The 22,521-nt window shown below is 32.3% G+C and overlaps 2 protein-coding genes across 7 annotated transcripts in view; one reads left to right on the forward strand and one right to left on the reverse strand.

The window, feature by feature from the left end:
• Positions 1–2,176, forward strand: part of LOC108693876 — a 3,451-nt gene extending 1,275 nt beyond the window's left edge. The window contains exons 2-4 of the mRNA XM_018203051.1: positions 59–240; positions 527–895; positions 1,411–2,176. Coding sequence (XP_018058540.1) covers positions 59–240; positions 527–895; positions 1,411–1,644 — 785 coding nt within the window. The 3' untranslated portion in view covers positions 1,645–2,176. The remainder of the gene's footprint in view (positions 1–58; positions 241–526; positions 896–1,410) is intronic.
• A 404-nt stretch (positions 2,177–2,580) lies between these two features.
• The window catches only part of LOC108693874 (uncharacterized peptidase C1-like protein F26E4.3), a 38,477-nt gene continuing 18,536 nt past the window's right edge, over positions 2,581–22,521 (reverse strand). For 3 of the 6 annotated variants that reach the window (XM_018203044.1, XM_018203046.1, XM_018203048.1), the window contains exons 2-8: positions 6,711–7,006; positions 6,402–6,465; positions 6,132–6,330; positions 4,938–5,233; positions 3,876–4,075; positions 3,449–3,603; positions 2,581–3,177 (exon numbers count right to left, since the gene is read on the reverse strand). In XM_018203044.1, coding sequence (XP_018058533.1) covers positions 3,058–3,177; positions 3,449–3,603; positions 3,876–4,075; positions 4,938–5,233; positions 6,132–6,330; positions 6,402–6,465; positions 6,711–7,006 — 1,330 coding nt within the window. In that variant the 3' untranslated portion in view covers positions 2,581–3,057. Of the gene's footprint in view, positions 3,178–3,448; positions 3,604–3,875; positions 4,076–4,937; positions 5,234–6,131; positions 6,331–6,401; positions 6,466–6,710; positions 7,007–8,298; positions 8,369–9,102; positions 9,163–22,521 lie in introns of those variants that run through there. The other 3 variants (XM_018203045.1, XM_018203049.1, XM_018203043.1) reach the window with 3 other exon arrangements.

Below are 22,521 nucleotides of genomic sequence, written 5' to 3' on the forward strand. Positions count from 1 at the left end.
TGAGGATATTGATCATCAAAATTAAATTAATTATATGATTAACTATCATGTTTTATAGCGACCTGGGTGAGCCGCTTTCCGAGTGACGACAGTTTATCCGCCATTGAATTCAGTAAAAGTGGGGGTTCGGAGGCCTTAGCTCCCATTCAACGTGATAAATTTTCTCATTTTTTTACATACCTCTTAGATCATGATAAAGATGGTTACATCAATAGGAAGGACTTTTCGTTATTCTCCGAGGTACACTTTATTTTCAAAAATTTGATTTCCCATTCATTTTTATAAAATAAAGTATAATATTTAAAAATTCAGGTTTTTAAATTTTCTCTTCTATATTTCTATGAAAAAAAGAATAGGAGTCTTTAGTAAAATAACGCACTAGAAATGTTTTATTAATTAGAACCGCGATATATATGTATAAAAAAAATATTTCATTATTTTAAATTTATAATTACATATTTATACAATAAAATCTATAACTATCGAGGCATCTATACAAAAGAAATACTATTTTTTTTTCGGAAAGCGTTTGAGAAGATTTGCTGATTGGTCATGGAATGGTCCGGAGTACCTAAGGCTTCTGGAAATCGAAAACGGATTCGCCGGATTGGTCCTTCAGGATAAGAAAGGGCTCGCAGAAATGGATAAAAAAATCGATCTCGAGGCCTGGTTATCCTGGTGGGCGCAGATCGTTGCACCGCCGGACGGTGCTAGTTACAATGATATGCCGTTCTGGATCAAAGTTATGCCCAGAGTATTTTTCCTCGCCATAAATAGCTCCGGAAGTGGAATGATCAGCAAAAAAGAACTTGCGGCCTTTTATGGTTCCGTGGTCGGTTTGGACACCGACAGGATAAACAAATGTCTGGATATCGCGTACAATTCTATGACTTCGGTTAGTTAGATCTCTAAAATAATTTCGTGAAAAATTAAAATTGTAATTTAATGCGACTAAATTTTTATCTATATCAAATAGATACATTTAAAAAAATTTTTTTTATAACAAGAGCTTAAACAAATAAATATATTAGGATTTGGAGGATTAAGAAAAGTCATAACTTTAGGGAATAAACAGTTTTATACACAGTCTACAATAAGCTATTAATCTATAGATTCACCTTGCTTTATGATCCGCTTTATAACCTTGATTTAAAAAGCCATAAAGCTGTAAGAACTTGATCAATCACAGTTGAATACGAAAAAAATAATCGATTGTAATCAATTTCTTATAGCTTGTTGGTTTCTTAAAGCAAGATTTTGCAGGACCTAAACTAATAGCATCATTTATACAGAAAGACAATTATATATTTTTTTTATATTTCTTTATTAAATTCTTATTACTTCTTTATAAGAGAAATTAATCCTTAATCATTAAAATTTGTTAATAAAGATAGGAAAATTTCGTTTCAGAATGGAGACCATCCTCTTGGCTGGGCGCAATATCAGTTAATATTTGCCAATTTCTTGTTTGGCCGCGGCCCGTTTGGACCGGGAGAGCATTTCTTGGGCATGACGGATGCTTGCATGATTCGCGGTAATACCATACCATTCCCCATCGATTATTCCGCGATGAACACACCGCGGGACAAATTAGAAGTGTACACACCTCATTGCAAAAGCAACAGACGAAGTGTCGTAGTCTAACGATGAAGTCATCGTAACAGAGTTCCTCTTAATTAGTGATGCAAAGCATGCACAATCGTCCCTCGAGTGCCTAATACTGCATGTTGTGTGCCGTATATGTTTGATACAAATTTATTTTAGTTAATTAACTTGATAGAACTTGATAGAAAAAAATTGAAGGAAATTATATTGTCCATCTTGCACAAGTATATGTACAAAAAGCTCGATTAACTGTTAAGAACATAATTAGTGGTATCACCTAATACACTATACACTGCCATTTACCTTATGGGAACATCATCATGGAAAAAGCAGATCAAGTGGTTCAACAAAGCTATAACTTGCTACACGAGTTTAACATTTATATCCTTACAGCACAAAGTTGCATAAAAGTGGCATCAACACTGCTGCAATATCGCATGTTGTTCAACATTACATGTTGAAGCAATAGTGCAGAGATTTTGCAGCGATATTGCTACAAATTCTATGCTGTATGGGTAATGGAAGAAATTTTTTTCATCACAGACAAAAGAACGACACGTTATCTTAGTTAGCATGTTTTATTAATATAATGTATTATTAATAATTTTGATCTATGTTATATTGGGTTGATTTTTATAGAAAGTCATCTTTGCTATATTAACAGTGCTATTACAACAAATGTGATTACCTATAATCGCTATTTTATTTATACAATTTTGCTATTTTAACGTACAAAACTAGCTGTTTATATACGACTGAAAATTTGTTGTATCAGTGAAGTTGTTTTAACAAATCTGTTTTTCCGTGACGAATATTCCTCACACATAATGTACGTGTGTCTAATTTTAAAAATAGAACACAAAGAGGTTTAACTGCAGATTAAATTAAAAAAAAAACGCAATTAAGCACAAAGTGTTTAACTCCGCGAGTAGAAGTATAACGTATCGTTTAACGAAGTGAAAAAGAGATTATTACATATTTATAAAATTTATTTCAAGCGCTTGGCACTTAGTACTTCTTACACATCGAAGTCGCCGCGATACGTGGATGATATTACGTGAGATATGACTTTTGCTACAGCATATCGATCATCGACGCGTAACGGTGAGAGCGTTTCTATGTAAAACGATTATTGTTGTTTACGAATAATGAGAAAATAATAATGATATTTTTTTCGACTATCCATGTACTTATTAAATATTTATAAACAACTCTGTCTCCTTCTCGTTTCTGTTTCCTTCCTTCCCGATTCTACGTGTAATAATAAGGCATGTATGGATCAGGCAATTGGATCACATACTTTCGAACATCGATGTATCGTTCATTGTCCCCGATGACAATCGCATCATTGCGCATGACGGACCGACGACGGAGATTCAATAAATGCACCAATAGTGTATGACAATCGGATATTCTAGTACTTTGGTATTTTCCTTGTTTCTTTTTTTCTTTTTATATCGTCTTGGCCCATACTGCCAACACATATGACTCGATCTCGCATTCGTTCGTTCCCCTTTGAATCTTAAAGAGCCCGTTTTCTCCCCAGTTGTGTCCCCAGGAGTTTACGACCAGCTGAAAGAAAGATTAAATTTAAAGTATTTAGCATTTTAAATCGCAATAATTTGTAATACGTTCTAGTGAAAAAATGATTAGTCGATTCAGCTAATTATTCCTAGCGGAGTTAATTGTTTCTAATTACTTCAACTATCCAAAAGTTGGGATATTTGTACGATATTCATTGACGTATAAAAATGATACACATTTGTGCCACTTCTTTTCTTCTCTCTTTTACAAATGTTATCATGTGATATGGGTGTGAACATGTGATATCGTGTAAACTTACCCAATATTTGAGCGGTGGACCGCGATAAGACCTTTTCTCGCCCCAACCGATTATTCTCACCGAGTGATAACCGGAATCGTGTAATTCCGCACTTTGAGAGTGCCTATATACTCCGTTTTTGTAAACGAAGAAATCTTGATAGACTCTCATGGTAGCTGTAAAAAAAAGATGTTACTTTATATAATATTCTTTTAATATCGCGGAATATTACGCCTCCTTCAGCGGAATATAATGACTTCAAATATCAATACATCTGAAGGAGAATAAGAAAATCAAAATAACGTCATACTGACAGAATCTAAATAAAAAGACATAAATTATATCAATAATTGGCCGATATGATGTATTGATATTATTTTAACTTTCTTGTTCTCTTTGCGATTTTAGAATTTCGATTAATGGGTAACCGTCTAAATTATATAGCTACCTTGCACTGGTCCAGAGGTCAGAATCTCTTGCATAATGTCAGTCTCATTGCCCAGGCGATAAGCCGGCCCAACCTTGTACAATTCTGTTCTCAGCGGGTTTGGTGGCTTTCGACAACCGGCGGCCTGCAGGTTGCTTCTCTTACGTAGTTTGCATTGATCGTTCTTACCGGTCCAAGGATAACAGTCCTTATCTACCAGGCTATCACAGGAGGATTAATGATATTAAAGTCACGTGTTTAAGCAGAAATTTACTACCGTACATTATAGAATCGCCTTTTTAGACGTGACATAAAATAGTAATATATATTAAAGATTTCTTTAAATTAATTTATTGTTGAATCGAAATAATCTATATTTTATATATATTTTATATGTATATTTTTGTAGTTAATATATAAAATAATAAAATTTATAAAGATAATATTATATTATGGCTCAATAATAATAAATAAACATTAATAACAATAAGGACTACGAATCAGATTTCAATATATTTAAATTTTTGAACAAACTTTCGACTTTATCGTCAGGTCATTCTCAGTATATGCAATGTAGAAAAATTAAACGCAAAATTAATAAAAATCATAAAACGGTTAGATATAAATTCTAAAATTATAGTTATGCTGATATGATAGTTGTATTTCTTCATATGTTTTTAATGCTGCAACAATAATGCATTTCTATCAAAATAATGAAGAAATTATTAATGTTTATTTAATAAAATTTATGCTCAAGACTATGTGTACAATTAGGAATATTGTTTAATATTTGAAAGAGAATTTCATAGTCAATTCAGTCACTTGCGATAATGCATACTAAAAGCTGCTATACATGAAATTGGCAAAGTTAAATGTAAAAGCATAATGAATATTTTAAACGATCAAATGGCATTGTCACATTATTTAACACAATATACATGTATTGTTTCATTGTCAAAATTCATTGTATTATCAATATTACATTATATTTAGATACTTTATATTTAAGTACTTTATAAAACCTTTTAATGTATACTGATCAATATAGTGACTGAATTCATTCATCATCAAATTGTAAAGTACCCGAATTTTCTCATAAAGAGCCAAGCGCGGTCAAGATAACCGCCTCTGCAGCCTTGTTGTCCTCTGTTGTTGCAAGAGAGCAAATGCTGAGCACTCAGCTCTGCGTCCTCGGCACCTTTGCTCATGATTGAAAACCTGTCGGTCGCAACGTCGGCAGTGGATATGGCCCAGGACGCGCCGCACCATCCTTGATCATGAACGCTGGATATGTCGCGTGACCAGCGTGTCCTAGAATCGAACTCCCGCGGCAGTGCATCTGGGTCGTAAATGCGTCGCACCGGATTCATTTTGTACACCTACGCGAAAGAAAGCAGTGCATGATAGAACGAAACGTATACTTTTAGACATGACATTGAATAAATAAATATATTAAAAATCTCTTTAACTCTTTAAGCCAACCTATTGTCGAATTAATATGATTTATTTTGTACTTGTAGTTGAGTTGTAGTTAATATATAAAATAATAGAATCTGATGAAGATTGTGTACAAATTAAGCGAGCTTTAAGCGAACGACCCTGGGGCCTCTTTAATCGCGTTTTAATTCCATTTACCTGCATGCACATGACGAATCTCATTTACGATCGAGGAAAAGATATTCGCGTCCTCGGGCAATGAGTTCAGGCATTTTGGAGGACTAAAAGACGCTGTAAGCAACGTCGTTGGGCGCTTTCTTATTCATAAGAGCCCCGCAGCGAAGTACAAAAGATTGCTTTAGAATTTTAACTTTGGTTGCACAAGTCAAAGCAATTGACCTAATCTTACGAGGCAGTATTGCGTCTACAGACAGCCACGTGTTAAGGTTGCCTTATTTTGAATTCATCGAGTATAAAAAGAGAGTTTCGTGCAAGTATCCGCTGTATGAAAACTTTCCATTCCGACAGCAATTTTTAAATTTGTCTTCTTGAATAATTGATTGTCACCTTTAAATGTATATTGCTGTGATCAAAATGTTACAAAGATTCATTATCGCGGAAAATATTTCGTAAATGTCTTATATGCGATAATTTATGGACAGACTTTTGATTATTTAAATCCGATCTCAGTATGATTCTGTCAGAAATGATAATGGAATCATTTCGACACCAAATCGATATTGATTCGACATCGAAATCATCAAATTCGACGACGAAATCATCTAATTCGATTCAACATCAATTTCATTGTCATTTCTCGCTGAGTTCTAAAACACTCACGGATTGTGAGGGATTGAGAGTGCCCAGACGAAGCTCCACACCTTCCCGAAGTGTCCTTCCCCAGAATTCGGAATAATTGCTCGCTTGCCAACCTAGAATTGGCCCTTGCAAATTGAGCTCCTCCATCAACTCCGGCTCGATCAAACAGCGATTCTCCTCGCAGAGCACTTCAGCGCGCTTGCCAAGCGAGGAACATTTGCTGCAATGTAAAACTTACAGAATTCGTACGTATATATTTTATTTACATTAAAATGGAAGAGAAGATATTACCATGTATTACAATTAACTTTCAACGTTTGCCCGTGATAGTATTCTTTTCCTTGGAAAAAGCATACTGAAACAACACACAAGACTTCAAAAACACAAACTTAACGTATCAATAAAAAATATGAACAGTTACATTAAAATCCATCATTATAAACATTTTCAATTATGCAATTTCAATGCCTGAGACTTATTTTTTTCAAATACAAGGTAAGTCTGATTACACAAATACATTACATAAATTATTATAGTAGATTATATAAATTTATATCCATTTAAATTTTATTTTTATAATTGTATTTTACATATACGAACTCCTTAGCTCCTCGGGTGCCGATGTGGTGGTCGGCAGCCCTCTGCAATGGTACCAGTAATCTGGACAGCAGTCTTCTTCGCGAGTTCGGTTGCAAAAATCGTCGCAGTAGCACAATGTCTTAAGGATCGGCGCGCTGCATTCATCTTGTCGTCCTGGGCAGCAACTGCCTTCAGGATACCTCGAGGCACAATACGGTCCCGGTGGCAATCCAGAATAATCCGGGATGCCTCTCACAACGGAAGGTAAGAACACAAAGGCAATGAATACTAAATTTTGGCAGTGTGCAGTCCACATCCTGAAAGGATCATATATTTTATAATGAATATCAAATTTTTTACTAAAATTTTTGTATGTTTTCTTCTTTTAGTATTTATTCTAATTTCTATGTATTTTGTTTTAATTTCATGAGACATATATTCTTATCTAAAATAGTTTAATTTACTCTATGAAACTTCTGAGAGAGAGAGAGAGAGAGAGAGAGAGAGAGAGAGAGAGAGAGAGAGAGAGAGTCCTTTCGATAATTTCGCGCAACTTCGAGAGACACCAATGTCGCATAACCAGGTGTGCTCAAGCATGTAGAGTTCGGTAACAACTGGCAGTTGACAACAATAACGTTGCCAAGAGTTTGCAATGTTGGGACCGGCCGCGAGACGCGTCATCCCGTCTGCTTTGGAACGACTTCAAGGTGTTGGCAGCTTAAATGCCGCATGATTCGTCATGAAACATTCTAGAGAGAATGATGGAAGTCTTTCTAGACTTGTGCAACGTCCTCACGCATAATATTCTATCGAACGAATCATCAATCTCTCTCTTTGACTTCTAATTCTTTTATTTGAGAAATCTGTTTTTTATAGCCTTTTTATAGATTTTATGGCTATAAAAATTTATAGTTTTTTCTCTCATTTTAGAAGTTTGTTTTTTATAACTGAACTTAGTGTATATTTTTTGTATTTAAAGTGAAATAAGTATATGTTTGAAGTTTGATAAAAGAAAAAAGTAACTACATTCTAGTCCAATCTTGTGCATCAATAAAAAACAAACTTTAGAAATTGAGTTGAGTTAGAGTACGAAGTTGCGGGAGTTTAATTTAGATATTCCGCGTTGTATATAAATAGCGATTTAGAGATTTCCTAGATATGTATCTTTGTTCTCTCTCTTTTAAGACCAACTTTTGCGATGTTTAACCCTTAGATTTATTTATTTATTATCTTCTATATCAATCTTATTAAAAATTAATTTTATTAAAAATTGTTTATTCACAGATTAAAGATATAGTTAGAAAATAGTTAAAAATAATAATCTGGAAGCTTAATCAATTTTTATTATAACAATAAAAAGATTTAAATTGAATCCTATTCTCTTTATAATCAATCTCTGTCAATAAGGCAAATATACATCAAGAAATTTAATAATTTATGATTAGATTGAAACAATTCGTTCGTTGATGGCGATTCAACCATTTTCGCGACAACGAGCTTAACATCTGTTACTCGCACGATCGGTCCATGTGATCGTCTATTACGGATCACGTAACTCTGAAACGAGTGTCACCCGAATCAGCTGCATTATAATATTGATGAAATTTACCAGACTGGAACGAGGATTGTGATTTCAGCTTCCTGAGTTCGGACAAGCGCACGCGCTTGCATAACGATACCGATTTTCCAGCCGATGGTACTTAATTAAATTTAAATACGTACATGCACTTCTTTATAAGAAGTCTGATCCAAATCAGACACAAATACACACACAAATAGCAGAATTACACTTTTCAGGAGCAAATTTTTGGTAAAAAGAAATAGGCACAATATTTGCGTGTTGATGAACGAAGTTTAACTCCTTTTAACTTCAACTATCACATTTTATTGAACAAACTAAGACTTTTACGGAATAGACGGTTTTGTAGAAATCTATCTAAAAATTTATCTAGATACAGATCTGAAAATAATTTTATTGAACCATCAAAATAATTATACAGGACTCAAATTGCTAAAATGTCAAAACTTTTTGCAGGATTGCTCATCATGCTTACTCTGTAAATTCTTTGGAGTCTCTCTAAAGAGAACATTGAGTTAGTTTTTAAAAAGAATAGTTTAATTATATTGAGATTTTACTCTTCGGAGTGACATTTCACTCTAAAAGTTTTAGAAAGTAAATTTCTTACGTAATTATTTTGATGGTCCAACAAAATTATTCTCAGATCTGCAGCTAAATTTTTTAGATACTTCAGTAATAATCATTCCTTTTTTCTGTATTCGTAACATTAAAAAAACTTGAAAAAAACTTAGAACTTAGTCGAAGAGTCACAGGACGTGGTGCGCGTTCGCGAAAATTTACATAATCCGTATAACATTCTTATAATACATGAAGCGCAAAATTATTCTACTCAACGATGCGTACTCCAATGTGCTTCTCGTTCTACATGCTTCCGAGAACTGCATCGGCAGCTGCTTCTGTGTGCATATAGACGAAGGATCAAGTGTCTCCGATCGTGTGTATTCTTCACGAAGACGAAGCCTTCATTGAGAAACGGGCAATTAATGCAAATAATCTGTCGCCGCGCGGGGATTCATAAGTGGGTCGTTCGTTTGACCCGTCTTTCCCCGACACGCCACAAAGTGTCCTCAAAGTCATCTTCACGCGCCATCGACGCAATAAACGGTAATTTACGCAAATGACAAATCCAAATAAAAAAATATAAAATATCAGAGAGCTCGTGATCTCCAGGTTCCCGTAACCCCACCTCCTTGTCTGACGAAGAAGAAGAAGTAATATTAATTAGTGTAAGGACAAAAGCAAACAGAAGATCGTAAAACTCTTGTTAAGAACCCGCGAGTTGAATGAAAGAATAATGGGCGCAACGGTGCGTCTACGAGACCGCTGACCCATGACATCAGCGTCGCGCCCTACGAAGGTCACAATAAGGACATCTTCAGACGATAGACGAAAGAATGTTAATTAAAAACAGAGTCTAAATTAAATGAGCTTGCGGCCGACGAATAACCCCGAGATATATCACCGACTCCCCAGTTATAAAAAAAAATAAGTAAATTAGAGAAGAGAAGACTCGATCACACAGGGCTTTGTTTGGTGAATTTATAAATCACCGATATCTGCATGTGAAATCTCAGAGAATTGAATTTGCATTTTGAGGTCCTTCTCCCGCGCAAACGGAGCCTATATTCGTCTAGGAAAGAATAATTTATACGAATTTGAAATATCTAAAAGAAAATAATTTTATTGGGCCACTAAAATAATTACATAAGAATCTCAAGCATGATGCGCAAGTTACATAAAAATTTGACATTCTAGCAACTAGTTTGAGCGTCCTACGTAATTATTTTGATGAACAGAATTTTCTGATCTGAATCTAACCAAATTTTTGAATATTTTAACAAAATTATCCTTTCTGTCTCCATCTCTAATCGTTTGAACGTCGATGTGATAAATAAACACGAGGAAATATAAGATCTATTTTCTATAACTGAACTAGTATACATACTTTATACCTTTGGAACTTCAAATGAAATAGGTATACGTTTGATATTTGTTGAAAACGAGAAAGAAAGTTTTGGTGCAATCTAATGCAGGAATAAAAGAACAGAGCTCTATGGGGAGAACAATTTTGTAAAAATATTTAAAACTTTAGCTAGATACGGATCTAAAAATAATTGTGTTGGGCTATCAAAATAATAAAATCAAAATAATGTAGAAAACTCAAGCATGATAATATCCTGCCAAAAAAGTCTAGTAACTAACTTGAGTACATAATTATTTTGATAGGCCAACACAATTATTTTTAGCTTTGTTTATCTAATTAAATTTTTAAATAATACTACAAAACCATCCTTTTCATGTAGAATTATATCGCATGCGCCGCGCTACCGTTATCAATATGTCATACTCATTGATACGCAAAGTTGTCACTCGCGATGAAGTAATAATAACAGAAATCGGTCATCTACGGCCTCCAGAAGGAACGACCGAAGGAACGACAGAAATTCAATAAAAAGAAGATCAATAATAAATTGTAAAATAAAAAATGCGAATAGCCTTTGAGCGCGAATCATCTGCCCGAGAACTCACGGATTCTGGACGTGGTCCAAAGTTACATTCGCGAATTTGATATATTTCGCGATAATGGGAGAATCGAGTCATCGGACACGTTATTAGATAACTAAACGTTTTACTGCGTGACTACGTTGGCATGCACCGCGACAATTGTTTAATTTCGATGCACTTGAAATAGCGCGTTGAAAGTTCTCCGCTATTTTTATTTTATTGCAATTGGGCCTCTCACGTGTTGACCATGGCACGAGGCTCCAACGAGCTGAAATTGCTAGAATGTTGAGTTACAATAATACAAACTTAATCAAACAACCAGCGAGTAAGTAAAACCGATGAGATTTGAATGGTAATTAATGTAAGTGAAGTTGACACACTGACGGAGACAGACAGTTCGTTTAACCGACCGGTTCGGAGACTGGCGCGACTCCAGGAGTATTTCTAAGGTTATCAAGGTTAAGATACATGGCTGTTCTAGGACCTCTAAATCAATGAGCCTACTTTAAAGTCAGCCTTGAAAATAGTCAATTTAAAGTCCCTTTGCCACAGGGAAGATCACAGATTGTATTTTTTTATTAGCTGCCTCTTTCTCTCCTCCGGCATCTCATAAATTCCCTTCACCAAAAAAGGATTAGATTAGCTTATAACTTATGAGAAGAACAGTAGTCTCCCCGTTTGTTATATTGATTGTCTTCGAAATATTTCCAATTAATTACTAATTGAGTGAAAACAATCTCATTTTAATTTAAAATAAACTTTGCTTTTTGATATATTAGATATTTTCAAATAAGAAAATAATTCTATTTTTAGTTCGAAGCGGATCTTGGTGTCTAATAGCATTCATATGCAAATTTGCAAATACATTTTTCAGTTCCATGAACTGCTCGCCGAATCGGCTTATCGGATTTAAAATGCAATCATAAATTGAGGAGAAATAACATCACAAATTACATCGATCGTCAATTTTTAATAATGATGCTAATAAGCACTATTATGCTATTAAGCAATATTGGAATACAGAACTGAAAAATGTATTTGCAAATTTGAATAAATACCAAAATTTACTTTTATGGAAAATAGGATATCATTTAATTTATTCTTCTCGGTCTAATTTCAACTTAAAATTATTAGATATTTTCATTATTCAGTCAAGGAAATTTGCCCGTTTTTTATTATGTATAAAAATTTACATAAAACAGAATAATTTTATCTCGATCAGACGTTCAATATGATACTTCATGAAGCTATCATCCATTTGATTCTGAACCATCGCGCAAGCATTGCTGATCAATCATAATTTTTTCTTCGGCACAAGTCAATTTCGTTACCACCTGGCTATTATGTTGCGCTCATAAAAATCGAGTTTTAGGACATATTAGTAGATAACGCGAAATATTAACCATTCATTTATCAGCTATTATCATTCATCACTACATAACAAAGTGTTCTTGACCCGTTTAGCCCCATTAACAATAAATTCATACTGCAGCCACGATTTGATTCTGTCCACCTACAACGGTCAGATGTCTGCACAGTCCTTAATTACTCGCACGAAACTCCTTCGTCTGAATTGCGCTTCGTGTTTGACGCGGTTTACACCGTAATATTGCTCGGTACAAACGCAAATAAGGAAATGTCGTTTCCAGGAATACCGTTTCCACAATTTCTCGCTATCCCATTTTCCGCGTTGCAGTGTTTCCTACTGCCTGTTTATGTCATCATTTTATTATTTTTATTATTATTATTATTTTATTTATCAATCTTGAAGTAATACTTTTCTTTGGCAAAGATTGAATTGTCTAAATCGGTTTATTGCCTCTACGATGTAAAAATGTGAAAAGATTTGCACTTTTATGAAATCAATGCAGTCTTTAAAACGTTGCACTATGTAAGAAAATAAAAACGCAACCATCAATGAAAAGATTCGTAACATCATTGATGGCGTGATTGCCACAAATAAAAAGTAGAGGAGTATCATTGGTACAACTCTCGTGTATCGATTAATTTTTATTTTACGTGACGTCACGATCAGATCTGAGATTGCTCGATAAATAGCTCGTCGATGGAAAGCTATGCAACCTTTATCACTGCGTTTTATTATTGTGACCGACTTTTCGAATTCAAAATAGGTCAAATTTAAAGAAGAGAATTTCTTTGAGCAGTTCTTTTATCATAGATTTATTCTATCTAATTGATTATATCGAATTAAAAATTAATTAAAAAATTGGTGGTCTTGATAGCAAAAAACGATCTTGCTGGAGTATCTAAAAATTTTGGTAGATACAAATCTGAAAGTAATTTTGTTGGATTACACAATTATTAAAATAATTATGTAGAGGATGCGCTCAAGTACATATGAACAATGCTATAAAAAATGTCAACGTACTAAACTATAATATATAATTTCTACATAATTATTTTGATAGTTCTATAAAATTATTGTTAGGTGTTTTGATAGTTTTATAAAATTATTGTTGTATCTGAAAAAAATTTATAAATCTTAATACATATTTCTTTGAATAATACTAACAATTTATTTACATTAAATAAATATTTACTCAATAAAAAAATAAGTTAAATCAAATCAAAGATTTTTTGTATCAAATAAATAAATGTTTACATTTAGTAAATATTTACTTAAAGTTGTTCAAACAAATATTTAATATTTTTTTAATGTAATTAAATTTTTAGATATTTTAACAAAAACGTTTCCTTGTATAGATAAATGTTAGCAATGTTAATGTGTTAATTTTTTTGAAGTAGAAATAAAAATTTTGTTATAAGTTTTATGAAAGACAAATATAATTTAATAGTATATTAAACTGACATATTGTTGATAAAAAAAATTATCGAAATGCAAATTATTTAATTGTGTTAAATCAATGTGTTAAAAAGAGTTATCTCTTTGCGGTACGGCATAAAGTGCGCGCCATGAAAAATCATAAAGTTTTCATTCACGCTTGTATCACTCCTTGATTGATGCCGAAGCGGTGACGAGTGAGATCAGCGCAGGCGAAGCCGCGCGTGGCGTTGCGAGTGACGCAGCCTCTTTGATTAAATGCAACGCGTGTCTCCGATTAAACGGCCAGAGCGTGGTCTTTACATCATAATTATAGATTAAATTCCATAAGCATCGCGTCAATTCGCTCGCGCGTTCGCGATCCACGCCATCGGATAGAAATAAATTAATCGCATCTTTCACCGAGCGAATTATTTCTTTATGCCGAGAAGTCAGAGGAGTTGTCACTTCCGCAAGTCGCAAATTTTTTCCCCATTTTTTCATTACACACATCCGCCTGTCATCGAATCGGTTGCGTGATTCATCCGCGGCTGATATAACGCTCGATTACGCGAGTATACTTATAGATTATACGTCAACCGATGATTGTCCTTCAAATTATTACTCTTGATGAATCCACGAGTCCTCTCTTTCCTTGGAAAGAAGAGTCTTCTGTTCGCCAGGTTTCCAACGAGTATGCAGATTTCGATGGGAAACCAGTATTGATCTCTGATTCCCGTTTATATCCTCTATATTTAAGTCAAAGTTATTCCGCATATATTTAACTCGTATTTTCTCTTATCGCATGGAAAGAATGATTTTACTGAAGTACCTGAAAATTTAAGTATAGATACAGATCTGAAAATAATTTTGTTGGCTTATCAAAATAATTATATAAGACACTTAAGCATAATAAGCAATGCTGCAAAAAGTTTTGACATTTTAATGATCAGTTTGAACGTTCTACATAATTATTTTGATAATATAATAAAACTATTTTCAGAGCTGAACTTGCAAAATTTTTAAATAATTTATTAAAGCTGTTTTTTCCACTGAGAGAAACGTTTTGTGTGACATGTGATTTAGGAAACTTTATAACTTTTTTAAAAATTTTGTTATTCTAATAAAAATTGGGTTATTCTAACGTATTATTTTTAATTTAGATTTCACTTACTTTTTAATTAAAACTTTCTTACTTTTTAATTGAAACTTTACTTACTTTTTTATCAAAACTTTCTTATTTTTTAATTTAAAAAGTTTTCGTAAGTCATACAAAATATTTCTCTCAACGTGCACACGTACGTATATTTTATTCACTTATTCTCCGCAAGAAGAGATTTCTGCAATTGATTTTTGAGTAAAATTTTTTAATATAAATATAATTTTTAAAAACCACAATATAGAGCAAGATAGAGCTAAATTTCGAGGAGGACAAATTTCGAAATTTCTGTCTCCGACAATCTTTCGCCTATATTAAGCAGATTGACGACGATGTTTTCATACATTCATAAAGCGGAGAACATTCTGTAATCCCTGGCAGCAGACTGATTATTAAGCGCACCGTTAAACACAATGACATAACACGATATCAATGCTCGCGTCAGCGTAGATGATCGGCGTACAGAACCGGCGTAAACTTTCTCGCATCATTTTTCGCGAAGGATACTGGACGCCACAGAAAAAGTTACATATTAAAAATGTGGCTCCTCCACATTCTTCAATCTTTCTAATAAAAGTCTCAATTTATAACTTCACAATAATTAATTCTAATCTTTCTCTCTACTTTGCTTCTAGATAGAACGAAAATTTTAAAAAATTTATAATATACGAGTACTTATTTTCGATGCATTTATTTTCACACAGTTTTTAAAATGTAATTTCACAAAAATTTGAGGAAATTAATTCTAATTTTTCTCTCTACTTTGCTTCTAATTATAAGTAACATCAGAAGTTTCTTCTAATCTACAAGAAGCATTTATTTTTGCCACACTTATTTTCACACAGCTTGCAGGAATTTAATTTTACAAAAATTTAAGAAAAAATTAATCCTTTTTTTATACTTTGTTTTTAAATAATGTCGGAAATTCCTTTTAATCCACAAAGCAGCTCCGATGCATTTATCTCTACACAGATTGCAGGGATATATTTCGAGAGAATGACGATCGTCGAGGGAAAAGATTGAAGTGAGCACGTATCTACTTCTTTTGTGTAGGTATTTCTGAATGTGTTCGAGCATTCCCCACCAGATATTGGAAAAATAAACGGACCGACGTATAAAGCCCCTGCTTTATATTCTGCTTTTGCTTATTTTTATGGATCGTACAAAAAGCGTACACGAGGGAGAATATATTGGAATTAAAAGATTCTTTTGCGATTCGCTCTTTGCTCTTTTTTTTATGGCAGCTTTTTTATGAATATTGATGATTACATCTTTCTTTTGTGTCCGTTCTCAATATGGAATAAGCTCGAAGCAAATAATAATCATAGCGTCTGATTGACTCTGATCGACGCAACTATGAAATTTTTCATGTTTCCGATTTCCTTCTTAGGCAAAAAAATGCTTTTAGTAATTTTATTCTCGAAAAATATAAATTATATATAAAAATACTAGAAAAATCTTCCACACAACATGAAATATTTTAAAAACATTTCCAAAATATTTTATTGTAAGATTTGAAATATATATTTCAGAAATTTTTCGTAAAATATTTCTGAAATATAAATTTGTCCAAAATATCAGAGTTTTTAAAATATTTTTTTTCTTACAATATTTGTAGAATACCTCTGAAACATTTTTGTTAAATATTTTAATGCAATATTTTAAAACGTTTTACAAATGTTTACGAAACATTATCTTTTTGAAATATTTTATTTCAAAAAACGATTCACGTAAATATTTTATATTGTATACATCATATATATGACATATACTATAATATTTTCGTATGCGATATTTTTTTGAGAATACAGCCATAAATCTTTTTTTTTTTTCATCAACATGCATTGCACAAAAAGCAATTAAGATTTATAAAGATAGATAGAGCAGTTATCGCCAGCGTAACGAACACTATTATTGGCTTGCAACATAGCTGAGCTTTAATAAAGAAGTGCGTTTCTGCACGAGGGCTTTCGACCCACGCATTCGTGATCATCGCTTTCAAATAGAGAATCCGAATCGTCGTGCTAGATCGGACAGCTATCGCTCGCAAGCTCGACCTCTTGCGTCAACGCTAAGACGTGTGCCAGCTGATTCATCCTACCTGCTTTTCTCATTGAATAAGGAACGACGAAGGAAGGGCGATAAATGTCACGTATGTGGCACGAGAAATTGTGCGAACATTTTATATCCCATATATTGCGCCCTGCGCGTAATTCCGTCTGTCATCATTTTTTCTAATTGAAGAATATATCGCGACGTTTTAATTCAATATGTCAATACGTCTCAGTTGAAATTCTATTGGAATTCAAACGCGGCAATATATCCAACGATGATTTTTCAGGCATACATAATATTTGTGAATTTTTTAAATATAATCTTTATTTTTATTAATCTAATTTTCTTCGTGCAATCACTTTCAAATAAAGTTGGCAAAAATTAAATTACGTTCAAACTAATCCAGTTTATTATTAGTTGTGTGAGGCTGTTTTCCTTTTCATACGTTTTAGGCTTTATATAAACGGCCCGTTGGCTTTTTTTTTGCTCGCACTTTTTTTTAACGTTTATAAAATAAATTTCACTTTCCTCTTTTTTTAAAGTGTTTACTGCACGGCGCATCGCTGTTATTCGCGGCCCTACAAATTGTTAATACTAAAAATAGCGTGTACGTCATATCAAGCAAAAGGATGATGCGCTGTTGTCCCAAATTCCGTGATATTATAGGTTTGCGTTTACATACTTCGAGGAAGCACTCATTCTGGAATAACTTGTAATTTACGCGATATATATACGTCATTTCATTTATTTAAATAAATTTATCGCTTATCGTCTCTTTGATATCAAAACAAATGCTAAATTTAATTGGTAATTAAATCTACTCTCTCTAAAATTTTTTAGAATGAATTGTCACTTTAAAATCTCGCTCTTAAAAATTGAAAATTGAATCACTCTTTTTCAAGACTGGCTCAATTTTCACTCTTCAGAGTGAGATTTTATTGCCAAGAATTTAGAGAGTATATAATCAAAATTTCATTAACATCATCGTGCTAAGATCAACGTTACTGAGCACAATTTTAGAGAACGCGATTAACCTCAAGAGCGTATTCAAATCACGTGTCTGACACGCATCTCGTCTGCAGACATTTATCAATGCCTCTAACATCGTAAACTGATTTATTGGACGCGATTAATAGCTAGTCCCTAATAACCGTTCAATGGCGGCGCCTATGATAACGGTAAGTCGCAATAAGCACGTCCGGTTAATTTACAGCAATGAAATATATCGATTTTGCGAATGTCAGTGCAATCACGTTTATGATGATGACACAGCGCTATTCTATATAGATATACGTTCTTAGCTCCATTAACTTACGTACTTCATCAATATATTAAAAATCGGAAAAATCATTTCTTTTCTTTTACATGTTTACATGTGTAAATATTAGTATGTGAATGCGTGTGAATAAAATAATAAAAACATTTTAAAAAAATAATAATATAATAAAAAGACGTGAAATAAAACAAAATACTTTTCAAAATAATTTTTTAATTGATATGTACAATTTTTTTCTATAATCAACGTATATAATTTTTTTCTAATGTTTTCTCGATATAAATAATTTTTTAAAGTTTTATTGGAACTCATGTTATTCTGTCGTGTTTATTCCATGTTAATACAGTTTAATACATAAATCATGCTCGACAATCAAATGCCAGCGCTGCATACGCTGTAAGTAAATATAGCGATGACAATCTGCCTGCTCCGTCTTTGATTTCATTGTAAACGGATCTGTGCCACGAGACTCCCGCATTCGTTTTAAAGAAATCTCCGATAATTAATTAAATTCCGTGTTCATTCCGTCGTATGCTTCAGTCGATCGAATGTGTTCCGCGATATCGAAATCTCATTAACATGTAGAACAAATTGTTCTCGTCGTCGCAATCGATGGGATAATCGTTCAATTATCGTCATGGGACACTCGTTAGCACTTGCCAACTGATGACTATCGGCATTGCGGACACGCCTGGCACTGCACTTTGCTGCCGGTATCGCGATACCAATCTCTCCAAGAAGTAAATTACATGCGGGCGGCGTCGGGGATTACGTCGAGGTGTTGACGCATACGCGATTATGAAACTAACGTGTGTCGTGTACATTCTCTTCTGAAATAATCAATTCCCATTCGTAGATTAATAGATGCTTTTGGCGAAATGCGTTTGACAAAATACTTTTCATCAATCAGTTTTCATCAATTAATTTTCATTTATCATAAAATGAATTTTGAGATGGGTGTAGCCAGAATTCTCTGTTAGGAAAGAAGATCAAATTAGAGTTGTGACTTTTAATTTGGGAGAAAAGAGTCTAGTAGTATGGACTTGTTTTATTTTATATTATTATTTTTAATTAATTATTAGCGAGTAAATATAAAATAATATTTAATTTACTAATTTATTTTATTTTTCTCTTAAATTTGTAAACTAATTCTTCAAACTAAAAAAACTTAAGCTAATAACATTATAATAACATTATAAGCTGTCTTGGATTCTCAAAAAATCTTTTTATAATTTTCATCACCAACTTTTTCTTCTTTTCTAAAATTAATTTCTTGTGAATTTCTTATTAAGTCTAATCTGTCTAAACAGTTTTAACTATTTTTGTTCTTTAAAATTTAAAAGGTCCCTCTTACTCCATTTTCTTTGGCTTCATCTATAAATTTTAGCTCAATCGAAATAATTTTAGACAAAATTTTAAAAATGCTTGGAGCACACACGTCGAAAATCAAGACATAGAATATGAAATTTAAAACATTTTTAAAACGTTTTTTAATATCTTAAGTCCTAATTTTGATATGCATACCTGGATATTATTTCAGCTAAAGTTATCCTATTTTATGATATTTTCAATGTCAATTTTTTTTAATATTTCGATACATCTCGCGAATACATAACGAGAAATCCCTTATTATGAGATCTGGACGTCGCAATTAATCTTCAAAATTGCCACGACATCCTTGATAAGTATCGCGATAATAATATATTATAATATTAATAATATAATATTAATACTATAATATTAATAGTATTATAATATTAGTTTTACCTCACGGAATCAGAGCCTGACCTACATTCTGTACATTTGATAACCGACCTTTTCATTAACACGGGATTAGCGCGAGATTTATTCGCGCCGCAGTTCGTCCATCAAAAGATGTTTACTTTCGCGACGCGCGCAGAGGAAGATTATTAATACGGTCGCTTGAAGTAGAACAGAATCGTCAGATGGAACTTCTTAGTCGCCGTTTTGTTTTGATGTTGCAACTGCACCATGAGAGCTTTAATTACACTCATAAATTTTACCGCTGTCGACTTTATATGCAGCGGAAAAGTCAACAAAAGGCATAAATTAAAAATTAATACCAATTCAGCTTGGAAAAGCACGATCTTTCTAAAGGAAAAAAATTTTACACACATTCAATGGAAGCGAATCTTTGTGCTTAATAATATTTCTATATTGAGAGCTAAATTTTAATAAATATTTGTTTTTGAGTTGAATAAATATTTAATAAATGTAAACATATATTTATTTGGTACAAAAACCATTAATTTGATTTAACTGTTATATTATTTATTTAACAAATATTTACTTTCCTTAAATAAATGTTATACTATTCAACAATTATTTATTGAAATTTATAATACATTTTTTTATGTTTTTAAATTTTTAGATACATTCCCGAGTTCTATAAACTGCGCGCTGATTCAATTTATCTTCCATTTCAAATTATAAGCTAAAACTGAAAATAATATTACAATTCACATTGTTAATTTAATAATGATGATAAGGATTTTAAAAAACTTTTTACGATATTTTAAAATGATTATTTAAAATGATAATATCATTGGATTGACGATCAATGTGATATATTTCCACTTTCCAGCTTCAATTTATGATCGCGTCAATAAATTACGTCCGATAAATCAAATTAATGTGCAATTTAATGTGATAAATTAAATTAATGTGTAATTAAAAATTCTATTTGAAAATTTACATAAAAGTATTATTAAGTATTAAATTTCACTTCAACCGAATAGGATTCTTTTTATTTCTTTCCTATTTTTTATTCATTTCCATTTTCCGATCCATTTTCCGTTATTCTTTCTAAAGAAATATAAAGAAGAAATATACAGAAGAAATATAAAAGATACTTAATCATTAATAAATTTTCATCGATTATTATTTCAGATGAAAAGAGTAAAATTATTGCATTTTATTAAAACTAAAATTAATTTTTTGATTTATCTTTTAAATACTACCGAAATAAAATTCTTTCCATGAAATAAGCATTTTATTAATTTAGTTTATTGTTTGTTGTATGGGAGAAATATATATTTTTGCGAAACACTCATTGCATGCACATTTGTCAAAAAGGCGAAATGTAGCACAGATAGAATATTGATTTTCAAAACGTTCTAAAAATTTTCGTATTTATCGCATGAAATGGAAATAAGTCCGCTCACATTACACGTGCATGAGACGTTAAGAAATATTTAAAATACGTTTGTATTTTACGCTCCATTTCACCAAGGTGACATTCCATCGAATGTCTGTAGATAAGGAACAATGAGATCGTATCTCAAATTTTTATTTTGCAAAGCCTAGAAGCATATTTTTTATCTGTCATCGTCGCAGTTTCTGAAGCAATCACAGAAAAAATAGATTGGGTAGTTCAGCAAAATTATAGCTTGCTGAACGGGTTCAATATTTATAACCAAAATTTGATAGTTCAACAAAGGAATTATGTTTGTAAGCAATTATTAGTATAAGAATTTAATCAATTCTTTATTACAATGAAAATTGCTAATGTGACATGTTTTCTTCCTTACTGCAGCAAAAATACGTGTCATAGTTAATTTTGTTAAAAATTTAGGATATTGGATTTCATAGAAAGTTACCTTTACTGCATTAACAAATTTACTGTGTTTTATAGTACTTAGAAATAATCATATTTTGCTAATTACATTTAGTTATACAACTTTGTTTTTTTTAACATAAAAAACTGGTTCATATAAGGTTGTAGATTTGTTAAATCAATGAATTTTTATAAATCTTTTTTTCCTGTGATTAAAAGTACCGCAAGAAAATATTGGTAAATGATATTTTAAAAATTATATCTCCTTTGAAAGTTTTTCTAATTGAAATTTGATGTCTTCTGTCAAAGAATTTGTCATTAAAATTAAGTCTAAGATTTTTATAGCATTTTGCAAAGACAATTATACGTGTAAAGTTTTGCTCTGACATCTTCCCGCTGCAGTCATCATTCATCGCGGCCTTATAGTGTGGCTTACAGTTCCGCAAACTGGTTACAATTTAACGCGTACTTATGGAGAAGTGAACACTATTAATATACAAGTTGGAATATTACTATATATATGAGCAATCGATGCAGAGTAACAAGACTGTGGCTTGTTATTAGAGTGAAGAAGTTTGAGGGGGCAAACGGGCATGCGAGTTTCGAAATATGTCACAATATGTCACACATCGTCAGCATTGTAAGAGAAAAGTTCATATCTGTATTATAATATAGTAACATTACTCTGTAAATTCTTTGAAGAATCTTAGTCTAAAGAGCCAATCTTGAAAAAGAGTAGTCAATTTTTTCAATCTTTAAGAGTGAGATTTCATTCTTCAGAGTGAGATTCATTCTAAAAGTAGTTTTAGAGAGCACATTATGTATTGTAACATTATATTATCATTACTGCTACAATAATAGTAATAATAACTATAAGTACAATTCTATTAACATATATA

The sequence above is a fragment of the Atta colombica genome, unplaced genomic scaffold (assembly GCF_001594045.1).
Source record: "Atta colombica isolate Treedump-2 unplaced genomic scaffold, Acol1.0 scaffold110, whole genome shotgun sequence".
In the NCBI taxonomy this organism is placed as follows: Eukaryota; Metazoa; Arthropoda; class Insecta; order Hymenoptera; family Formicidae; genus Atta; species Atta colombica.